This window comes from Myotis myotis, unplaced genomic scaffold (assembly GCF_014108235.1).
Source record: "Myotis myotis isolate mMyoMyo1 unplaced genomic scaffold, mMyoMyo1.p scaffold_m19_p_10, whole genome shotgun sequence".
NCBI classification, from domain to species: domain Eukaryota; kingdom Metazoa; phylum Chordata; class Mammalia; order Chiroptera; family Vespertilionidae; genus Myotis; species Myotis myotis.
Genome location: NW_023416314.1, coordinates 62,343,186 through 62,355,555, shown reverse-complemented (window position 1 = coordinate 62,355,555; position 12,370 = coordinate 62,343,186). Strand labels below are relative to the sequence as shown.

Here is a 12,370-nt window from a genome sequence, read left to right as displayed (position 1 = left end):
GAACCCATTCCAGCTGAGCGGTCGGGAAGCACCATCACGGGTTGAATGGAAAATCAGGAGTTGAATGTACGGTTTTGGAAAACAGATTTAAAAAAAGTGCCAACATGCTTAAAAGTTCCAACAAACCAAAAGCAGTGTTGTGGTACAGCACTAATTATATTTGTGCCTGCAACCTATGCTATATACCACAACCATTTTCTTTTTCTTTTCATGGCAACAGGTTAACAGCTACAAGGAAAATCTTGCCCACTGAGATCAAAGGGAACTTACTGGCACAAGGCATATTGGCATCAGACTGGACTTACACCTGCTGACATGTCAAAACCTTGAAACAGAAATTTCAGAACTTCCTCATGAGCCCTGAAGGCAAGTCATTGACTTCATACTAGCTCAGAAGTACCTCTTTCCAGGGACAGCATTCAACCATGCAAACAACAAAACTGGGCAAACAAAGCCTGAATATGTGCTTGGAAGTGAAAGTCTTAAGCCACACAAACTATGAGTCTGCTTCCAAAGCTGCGAGATTTCAGATTAAAATCCAAGACTATATACAAAATAGGGAGTAAGAAGTTTACTGAGTAGCAATTTTGACTGATGAGCAGCATAAGCATGGAGTACTAGCCCCCATTCCTGTCCCATGATCACAAACTCCCTTCGCCTGGCTTCTCAGGCTGGGCAAGGGAGCCAGGGGAACATGATTTCATTCCATCTGGTCCTTGGCACTTATCTTCTTTTTGGTTTATCTTGCAGTGCAAACCTGCTCATGCCCTGGTGTCCTCTCCAAGTTTCCTCCCTAGTTTTGCTGCTTATGTTTCTTAAGTGCAAGGGTTCCACATCACATGTCACTGGTGAACACTTAAGAAGGGCATTCAACTCAAACTCTGTTGAAGACCTCAATGGATTAGTTAGTACTATTCTATGTGAAAGTTTCAGTGAGTCCCAGTTTTACCACAGGACTTAACAAATTCTAAAGTTGTGTTCTGGCCACTTACTCAGTGGTTAAAGTGCCAGACCGGAGGGTTGTGGGTTCGATTTCCAGTCAAGGGCATATACCTGGGTGTGTCTCTCTCTCTCCCCCTCCTCCCTCCCTTCTACTCTCTCTAGTAGTCAATGAAAAAATATCCTCAGATGAGGATTAAAAAAAACATTCTAAAGTTTTACTATTCCTTACCAACTACTTTGCTTAGCAACTGAAAGACACTTTCATTCCTTTTATCATTTTTTCTGGTCTGATTGGAGCCCAAGAGTGCTGGAATGGATGCCTGCATCAGCGGGTTACCACTTTATACAATTCAAGCAAAACAACTTGAAAAAGTGCCAAACTATTTTGGGATTGGGCAGACAATAGTGACCTTTCATGATTCCATGAATAATGTAAGCAGGGAACATATTGCTGAGGTCAAAGGAAAAAAAATTAAAGTAATTGCCTAAACAGAAAAAGTAGGTGTAAGATTTTAGCAGAGCAAGCATTTGAAAATGGAGATCGTACTGTTTACTCAGAAATTTTACAATTTCGGTTTTTCCAGTGGCAAAATGGTGTTAATTATAATTATTTGTTTCGAAGATCTCTGACTTGGCAGTCACAGAACTGTGCTGAGGTTTTGTGCTTAACTCTTTTCTCCTGCTTTCTGTTTTACCAAGTTATTATCCAATTATTTGAATAAAAATAGGTGATATAGTAGTCAGTTACTTACTTCCCTTCATTAAAATGGTGTCAGAACTTTTAATGAAGAAAATATCTTTAAAAATTCCACATTTTTAAGGTCATTCTAGTACTTGTGTAGTGGTATCTCCCGATTTTCCCCATTATTTCATTGTGAACAATTTCAAACATATAGAAAAATTGATGATTTTTTTTTTGTTGTTGAGAATACACACCACCTTAAAGTGTGCAATTAACCTTTTTCAATACTTGTTTTTATCAACTCTCTTACATCTATCATCCACTAATTCATCTTAATTTTTGGTGAATTTCAAAGCAAGTTGCAGACATCAATACACTTTACCTTTAACCACTTTGGCATGCATATCATTAATTAGAATTCAATATTTGTTTATAATTGTTTTTTTTAAAAAAAAGTTTTATTGTGATATAATTCACTTCTTGTACAATTCATCTGTATGGCTCTTTTAATATTTTTTTTTGCTTTATTACTGAATTTATTGGAGTGATGTTGGCTAGTAAAATTACATGTTTCAGGTATACAGTTCTATAACACATTATTTGTATATTGTACTGTGTTCAACCACACCAAGTCAAATCTCCTTCTATCATCATTTATCCCCCTTATATCATCACCCCCGCTTTCCCGCTGGTAATCACTATACTCTTGTCTGTGTTTATGAGTTTTTTTGGCTTAATCCCTTCACCATTTTCACTCAGCCCCAACGTCCCTCCCCTCTGACATCTGTCAGTCTGTTCTCTGTTCTCTGAGTCTGTTTCTATTTTGTTTATTAGTTTATTTTGTTCATTAGATTCCACATATGGGTGAAATTCCACATACAGTACATGTCTTTCTCTGTGTATAGTTCTTTTATACATTAAACCTTTTAGTGGAGAAAATATGGAACATTTTTTCCTTTGTCATTGTTATATGTGTCAGAAAACATTTGTGGCTTTCAGATTTTAAGCTGATAAACACTGAGCAACAAGTTGAAAGGCTACAGATCCTTCTCTTAACACTATTATAAATGAGAAATTTCATTTCTAGAATAGATAACATAATTATAAACCTCAACTTCAAAACCAAGTCATTTAGACAAATGACCTTTCATCTATAATCATTCCACAAAAACCATGTCACTGCAGGCCATGAGAGCAAATACTTTACCATAATTTTGCACCAATTTTCCAAAGACAATTGCACGGCATCACCCACTTCACAAGCGCTTGTGTAATGTGACCTTGTACAGTGTAATCAAGTGGCAGGTTTAATTCTTCTCCCCTTGAATCTGGGTGACCTGGTGGTTGTTTCAACCAAAAGGATGGGATAGGTCATAAAAGGCCTGGCAGCTTCTACCTTGTTTTCTGGGACACTGACTTTTGGAGCCCTGCACTGTCATCTAAGCAGTTCGACCGCCATGTAAGAAGAGACCATCATGCTTTGAGGACGTACGGGCCACATGGAAAGGCTACACACAAGTTCTCCAGAGGACAGCCTCAACTGAGGTCCCAGCTGAAGGCCAGCATACACTACTAGACATGTAAGCGAAGATGCTCTTAGCTGATTCCTACCTTCAGCTGTGAAATCTTTCTAGCTGAGGACTCAGATGCCATAGAACAGTGTATAAATGGAACCAACCTCCTGTGTCCTGTTCAAATTTCTGACCCACAGAAGCCTTGGAAGCAATAAAATGATTGTTATACATTACAAGGTTTTGGGATGGTTTGTGACATAGCAATAATAACCAGAATAGTCCTTCTCTGTCCCCTATCCAAAAAAAAAAAAAAAAAGCACCACTATTTTTAAAAGAAATATAATATTTTTTTTTGTTGGCAGACATAACTACATAAAGAAAATACATTAAAATGATTATATACTATGATCAAGCGGATGCATGGCTGATCCAACATCCACAAATCAATCAATATGATAGACCACACTAAAAAAATGAAGGATAAAAATCATAATCATTTAAATAGATTCAGAAAAAGCACCTGATAAAAGTCAACATCATTTCATGATAAAAATTCTCAACAAACTGGGTATAAATGGAACATACCTCATAATAAAGACCATATATAAGAAGCCCACAGCGGACATCATATTCAATGGTGAAAAACCAAAAGCATTTCTCTGAGATTGGAAATAAGGGAAGGATGCCCACTCTCACCATTTTTATTCAATGCTGTACTGGAAATCCTAGCCAGAGCAAATAGGCAAGGGAAAGAAATAAAGGACATTCAAATTAGAAAGAAGGAAGTAAAATTGCCTTTATTTGCAGATAACATGATATTATATATTTAAAGAATTTAAAGACGTCACCAAAAATTGTTAGAATAAAAAAACTCAGTAAAGTTGCAGAATTCAAAATCAATATACAAAAATGAGTATATTTCTATACACTAACAACAAACTATCCAAAAAAGAAATAATAAAAATCAATCCCACTTACACACTGAATCATAAAGAATACCTAAAAATAAATTTAACAAAGGAGGTGAAAGATCTGTAGAGAACTATAAGACATTGATGAAAAAAATTGAACAAGATGAAAATACATTCAGTCTCATGGATTAGAAGAATAAATATTATTAATATGTCCATATTGCACAAAATAACCTATGGATTCAATACAACCCTCATCAAAATCCCAATGGCATTTTTCACAGAAATAGAACAAACACTCTTAAAATGTGTACAGAACCAAAGACCCCAAAAGCAAAAAAAGCCTTGAGAAAGAAGAGCAAAGCTGAAGGCATGACATGCCCTGATTTCAAACTACATTACAAAGCTAACGTAATCAAGGCAGTATCATATTGGCATTTAAAAAGACACATAGATGGAACAGAATCAAGATCCCAGAAATAAACTCATCCATATATGATTAATTACTTTTTGACAAAGAAGCCAAGAATATGCAATGGGAAAAGAACAGCCTTTTCAATAAACTGGGAAAACTGGGCAGCAACATAAAAAAGAATGAAACTGGATCACTATATTATACCAGACACAAAATCAACTCAAAATTAATTAAAGACTTGAACATAAGACTTAAACCATAAAACCTGGAAGAAAACATAGCAACTTCATATTAGTCTAGGCAACATTTTCTTTTGGATTTCACACCCAAAGCAACGGCAACAAAAACAAAATTAAACAAGTGGAACTACATCTAACTAAATAGCTTCTATACAGCAAAGGATATCATCCAAAAAATGAAAAGACAATCTAAAAAAAATGGGAAAAATATTTATAAATCATATATCTGATAAGGGGTTAATATCCAAAATAATTGAAGAACACATACAACTTAATAGTAAAATAAATACATAAATAAGAATCTGATTAAAAAATGGGCAGGGGAACTGAATAGACATTTTTCCAAAGGAGGCATATAAAAGGCCAACAGGTACATGAAAAGGTACTAATATTACTAATTACCAGGAAATTGCAAATCAAAACCACAATCACCTCAGACTTCTTAGGAATGACTATCATAAAAAACACGAGAGATAACCAATGTTGGTAAAGATGTGGAAAAAAGGGAACTGTAGTGTTCTGTTGATGGACAGGATTATGTCTCATACTAGTACTTGTTTGTTTATTCCATAATACTCTGAACGCCTTAATCTTTTTTTACTTTTTAAAAATCCTCACCTAAGAATGAGAGGGAGGGAGGGAGGGAGGGAGAGAGAGAGGGAGATGAGAGAGAGAGAGAGAGAGAGAGAGAGAGAGAGAGAGAGAGAGAGAGAGAGAGAGAGACACTGATCGGTTGCTGACTGGGAATTGAACCTGAAACCCAGGTATTTGCCCTGACTGGGAATCGAAATGGCAACCTTTTGGTGTACAAGACAACACTTACCCAACTGAGCCACTCTGGCTGGCCAGGCTAAATGCCTTAATCTTAACCAATACGAAAAAATATGTTTCTTGATAGATGGATACAACTGATATTTCACAGAATTTAGCAAGGTGTAATATGAAGACTGTGGGCTCGCTCATTAACTGTGTCTTCTGGGAAGTTTAACCTAAAGTCTTCCAGCCTCAGCTTCCTTATCATTAAAAGGAAGAAATATACTCAATTGGGTGTTTAAAGATTAAATGGTAATAATACACCCAAAATATTTATAATAGTGCCTGCCACATAATAAGTTCCCCCCAAATGCTACCTGCTTACTCCCTTTTTTGAAACACATTTTTTTGGGCCATGTCCAGAATGACGATTTTAGTATACAATTTTGTACAATTGCTTATACTTGGTGCAATTGTTGTGATTTATAGTATTTAGTCTAATTTCTCTTTTTTCTTTTCCTCAAGGTCAGCTGAAATGATATACTTTAGTTTCTTTTGAAGCAGATAAAAAGTTCCTTTCTGAGCCAATGAAGTAGTTCTGTCTCTATGGTCTATCAAAGCAGTCACTGAGGAGCAGATATGAAAGAAATGTAAGGTAGGCAAAACAGTGGTCCCTCAAAGATGTTTGCATCCTAATCCCTACAACCTGTAATATGTTTATGCACATCACAAAGGGGAATTATCCGGATTTATCCCAGTGGGCCCAATATAATCATAAGGGTCCCTAAAAGTGAAACAGGGTAAGAGAGAACCTGAGAACTTATATGCTTACTAGAGGCCGGGTGCATGGATTTGTACACTGGTGGGGGGCGTGGCCTGTGGGGATCAGCCCACTGTGGGAGTGCTAGAGTGCCGCTCATTCCGGTCAGCTGAGCAGCTGTGGACCTGCCCTCTGAGAAGCTGCTCTTACTGTGGGAGCGCTGCTAATCCTGGTCAGCAGAGCGGCACTCCCACTGTGGGGGCACACTGACAACCAGGGGGCAGCACCTGTGTTGAGCATCTGCCCCCTGGTGGTCAGTGAGTGTCATAGTGACTGGTTGACCAGTTGTTCTGGTCGTTCTGCTGTTTGGTTGCTGGATATACATATGTGTATATATATATATATATATATATATATATATATAGAGAGAGAGAGAGAGAGAGAGAGAGAGAGAGAGAGAGAAAGAGAAAGAGAGAGAGAGAGAGAGAGAGGGAGAGAGAGAGAGAGAGAGACTAGGAAAGAATTTTAATTACAACAGATGAGATTTTTGTTTGTACAAAGAAAAGGTATTTTTCAGCCTGCTGGCATGGCTCAAGTGGTTGAGCGCTGACCTATGAACCAGGAGGTCACAGTTCAATTCCTGATCAGGCCATATGCTCTGGTTGTGGTCTTGATCCCCATCTAGTGTGGGGCCTACAGGAGGCAGCTGATCAATGATTCTCTCTCATCATTGATGTTTCTATCTCTTTCTCCCTCTCCCTTCCTCTCTGAAATCAATTAAAAAAAAAAAAAAAAAAGGTATGTTTGATGCTGTCACTCTAAAGCCTAAAATACTTCTTTGACTAGTTAATACTAAAATGTATTGCCTGGCTCTCAAATCCCTCCATCTTACCAAAGTTAACTACTTAAATATATATAAAAACACTAAACTCTAATCATGCCATATGATCAACTATACTATCAACAGATTCTGCTCATTGCTAAATCTTCTCTATGGCATCTCTGCCCCACCTGGAATGCTCTTTCTCTTCTCTGCTTATTCAGCACAAATTAATTTTCTCTTACTATCCACAGCACTCATATTCTCTAACTGCAGTTTAGCTTCTATAATTGCACATTATTCTCTACTAGAGGCCCGGTGCACAGGATTCGTGCACTGGTGGGGGTTCTGGCATGTGGGGATCGGCTTGCTGTGGGAGAGCTGCTCATCCCACTCAGCCAAGCAGCTGTGGACCTGCCCTCTGAGTGGCCGCTCCCTCTGTGGGAGAGCACTGCTCCTATGTTGAGCATCTGCCTCCTGGTGGTCAGTGCACATCATAGCAACTGGTTGACCGGTCTTTCTGGTAGTTCCGCTGTTTGGTTGTTGGGCTTTTATTATATAGAATTACTTGCATGTTATTATTATTTCAGGCTGTATGTTTTGCTTCCCTGTTAGCTCCTTGATGATTTATGATGGCTGATGGGTACACAGGCATTCATTATACTAGTCATTACTTTTGTATATGTTTGAAATTTTATAATAATACGTTAAAAAAAAGACTATGGAGGCCCCCTTATATCAGTAAGGCATTCTTTCAAGTTCTAGCACTGTAAGATTGGTTAAGTTGGTTCATTTCTAAACTTATACCTCTTTTGGTTGAAGAAACAGGATAGAAAATAAAGGTATAATGCTATGCTCAAAGGCTCATGGCCTATCCAATATAACAGTAGATTTCTATAAATTAGTGTACATTATTCAAGATAAAACTTTGACTATTGCTCTGTGGAAAGAAGCACACATAATTCAACTCACTGGTTAATAATTTATATAATCTTAGAAACCTTTGCTTTAACGTTATTGATATAGGATTCCTTGTTAGCATATTTCTGGCAAGAAATGACTGAGGCAGGTTTTCATCAACATTTAATAAAGACAAAGTTAGAATCAACAGTAAAACTTACTATTGCTAGTTTATACTATAAAGTATTAACAACACAAAATGTTAATTAATTTCTAATTCTCTATTCTATTATTTAGATTTCATAAAGGTTGATTGGATTTGATCCATCATTTTACGGAAAATTAATTATTTCAAATACATGCACCACTTTATGCAACCTGCCTGATTTGCATTGAGGAAAATTCAGCAGAAGTAATTGAGGCACAAGCAAATACTGGCACTGACTGAACTCAATTTTCATTCCAAATTTCTGCAAAATCCCAAGGCACAGCAATATCATATGCAAGGGGGAAAATAAACAAAAGCAATGTGAAAAGGGAACATGAAGAGAGAATATTACAAGAATCAGAGAACAAAGGGATTGCAAAACTATTTTAGTGCCATAGATGAGCAGTGAGGGCTTCATTCAGGCAAGGTGGAATAAGATATCATATGGCATCCTGACAATTGATGTCTTCATTTAAATGTAAGAATTTACATTCTAATTAGAAAGAATTTACATCTTAATCAGAGGCAGCTGTATTATCTTGTTACTGGTTTTTTCAAAGGTAATGAACTAAAGTACTGCTGTGCTTTTTCAACCAGAAACTAAATAGACAGCATCCAGTATTATTTTATAGCTTACCTGCTGTAAGCTGTTATTAATATTTTCAAAGATTAAATCTCTAACTAAAATCTTCAGAATGAAGGTTGTATTTGACATCACTAGAGTAGTATGATAAAGACTTATTTAAAGTATTTAAACAAATCCTTTTCTAACTTTTGTTTTAAATGCACTTATTTATCAAGCTAATAGAAGCCCCTTATGATTTATTAATATAATATTGTTTTCATTTGGGAGGATGTAGAACAGCTAGTAAAGCAGATATGTATCATATTCTGGTGAAATCCACTTGTTCTTACATTTACATTTACTAAATACAAAATTTTACCATTTAAAGTGTATGGGTTTTTTTCCTATGACATTTAACAGGGAAAGATAACAAATATGTGTAATAGAATACTATTTTGCTTGTTTTATGCTATTTTGTTACTACCACATTAATAAAGTTTAAATTAATCTTTCACAGATACACACAATTCTGATGGTGCCCAGGAATGCTAGTTAGTGAAATTAAAGGCAATAATACATTCAAATTCAACTTTTCTATTATTCTAGGTTGTTCATGATGATGGCAGCTAGACCTAGGTATTGGTAGTTAGTGATATCTTTGCAAAATCAAGCCATCCGTCATATGAGAATCAGCATGAGCTCACTGACCCATGGCTAAGAAGAAATTGGGCTTGGCCTAAAAGAAATCAAGCAGGAGAAAATTACAAGTGTTAATAAAAATGTAAAATGCCACCTTTGTCCCTAGCACTGTGCATCTTTAGGTTATGGATACTTATTTTCATCAGATGCATCATTAATATGAATTTGCAATATGAGGCAGTTTTTAATTTGTAGGCTTATGATTTAATTCATTATGTGTTTTTTTTTTATTAAAGTGAAGAGAAAGAAAATAATAAAGACCAAAGTTATAGCTACCAGTCTATTAAATAAATGACTGATATTGTTGATTCAGTCAAAAAATTTGATTTAAAAAATTATAGAGAGAGTATAGAATAATTTTGAGATACATACTTATCTTTATCATCATATTGATGTTCTGGATCCGTACATATAAAAGAAAAACAGGTCACATACAAATGTGCTATAGTTTAAGAAAAGGATAACAGAATCATTCCAGGTAGATAAGATAAGATGAGATAATTTCAAGGTGGCATTTAACTAACCTAGGCCACCTTGATGACAAAGAGGAGATAATTATTAGTTCACTGGTGCTTTTTCTTGTATTTCCACTAAAGACATTTTATAGAGGAAATGACTCAGATGGGCCTGCTTGAATTACTGGCTCTGAAAGATGGCTTTACTAGTATATTGCTGTCAGCCCACTTTTGAAAGGTTTATTTGCCTATAGTTATTCTGTGTATGATTTGTTATGAGGGCACCTAGTATCTCCCACATGGTACACACGGTGCCTTCATTTTCAAAAGTATCCCAGATAAAGTTTGTGATTATCCCGAGGTTTAGTGGAATCTGTTTTCTTTCTCATAAAGAATATCTTTTTTAAAAAGGTACATCTTGCTTTTTATATTTACGTATGGTTCGAGTGTAATATCCCAGAGTGCTGTATCTGCCCTTTCCAGTTTTCTACTTGGTTCATGTTTACTTTAACCATAAACATTCATATTCAATGTAAGAGTATAATAAAGCATAACATACAACTCCTCTTGCTCTATTGCTTGTTCCCTTATCACTTTGGGCTTCTATTACTGCAACTGTTTCCTAAATAGACTTCTTGCTTATAGTTACCTCCATCTAGTTCCTCTTTCATCGAACTGATAGTCCAAAGTCACAGGTTCTAGGCTGCCCTATTAAGCTCTGTTAGTTACATGATATGGAAAAGATATAGATTCTGTCACTGTCTGGGTCTTATTTTTCTTATCTGTAAAATGAAGAGGTGTGAAAAGCTTATTTTAATGATCTCTTTTTACCTAAAATTAAACGGCTCCTTTCTTACTCACTGTGTCTGTCTACTCATTGTATTTCAGTTATTTCATGCCTATTAACCTAAAATGCATTTTTCACACTGTCCACCCAAATCCTACTCATTTTTCAAGATCCATTTCAAATGTCATCTTCCCCACAATGCTGCTTTGCTAATGCTGGCCAACAATAATTTATTCTCTTTAAGTCATACATTCAACAAATATTTAGTGAGTCCCTACTCTGCATCAGGGTTCTGGGACTGCAAGAAATTTATGAGAGAAACATGGGCCACGCACTAAAAGAGCTTACAGTGTAGTGGGAAAGATAAGAAGCTATTAACAAAGATTGTGATAAGTATAAGGAAGGTTGAGGGAGTGTGCACATGTACATTTTTTATATAGTATAATCAGAGAAGGCTTCTTTCTTATAGTATTCTTGGTACATAGAAACAACTAATAATTTAATCCATTATTATCTTAAGATGATATTTGACTTATTTTGTGTGTAAATTTTGCTTTCCAAACTAGATTGCAGTAACAATGATAGTTATTGTTGTAACTGAGGATTTAAGATGTGCCAATTATTGTACTGGACAATTCACATGTATTTTATCATTTCATCCTTAGAACAGAGTAGGTATACTCATCATTATCACGTTTTACTCAAGATGAGGAAAAAATCAGACAGTGAGTGGCAAGGCTGGGACTAACATCTATGTCTGAAATGCACTCCTTCTTGGAGACAAGGATCATATTTAGAGAGTTTGAGTATCAGTTGTTTGCATGTAACAGGCAGTTAACTCATAACACTTTACTTGGTTCTTCCAGTAGATATTACATTTTCTGGAGGCAATTTCCAGTTCTGAGCATAAACTTAATTGGCCTCTAAAGCTTTTCTTTTCTTTTTAAGATATTCTTATTGATTTCAGAGAGGAAGGGAGAGGGAGAGAAAAATAGAAACACCAATAATGAGAGAGAATCATTGGTTGGCTGCCTCCTGCACACCCCTTACTGGGGATCAAGCCCATGTGCCCTAACCAGGAATCAAACCATGACCTCCTGGTTCATAGGTCAACACTCAATCACTGAGCCACTCTGGCCAGCCTCAAAGATTTCCTCAAAGGTAGAGACCTTTGGATTGAAAATACTGGGCAAAGGAATTTCTCATCTAGTTTCTAACAGTTTTTGATCACCTTATTCCTAACTGGAACCAAATTAGGTATGCATAATGTTTTCCTGTTAAGAACACGTGAATCTTATACCAGCAATTGTCTATTTTAAGTTTATACTCTTTTGCTCAAATTATTTTGACTCAAAAACTAAAAATAGTCAATGGTAAGGATGTATAGATAGGAGAATTGTTGCACACAAGTAGGAAATTTAATAAAATCAATTAATGAAGGAAACCTTTCACAAAGTTGAGTTAGATCTTAGGCATGGTTAATCTAAAAGAGCAGCTTAAAGAAAAAAGTATATTTGATTCAGAATACACTTCAGCATTATTTTTTGTTGTGGCTTTCCCACTGCTGGAAAAAATGAGCATTTCTGAGGGCATTTTATTGACATATGAGTTCAAATCAGAGCTTAAAAAAGCACCAGTTTATAAATTTGTTGTCTCTCACTTTTACTTGAATGAATTGGTAGCTTTTCTCTTCTAGATCTAGCCAGGTTATAGTAAATGA

At 35.9% G+C, this 12,370-nt stretch overlaps 1 protein-coding gene across 2 annotated transcripts in view; it reads right to left on the bottom strand.

Annotated features, from left to right (window-relative positions):
* The window catches only part of ELP4 (elongator acetyltransferase complex subunit 4), a 194,998-nt gene that overhangs the window by 47,534 nt on the left and 135,094 nt on the right, over window positions 1-12,370 (bottom strand). The window contains exon 10 of one of the 2 annotated variants that reach the window (XM_036325718.1): window positions 9,821-9,850. The exons of the other annotated variant lie outside the window; for it this stretch is intronic. Within the exon in view, the coding sequence (XP_036181611.1) occupies window positions 9,836-9,850 (15 nt within the window). The 3' untranslated portion in view covers window positions 9,821-9,835. Of the gene's footprint in view, window positions 1-9,820; window positions 9,851-12,370 lie in introns of those variants that run through there. 2 annotated transcript variants of the gene reach the window in all.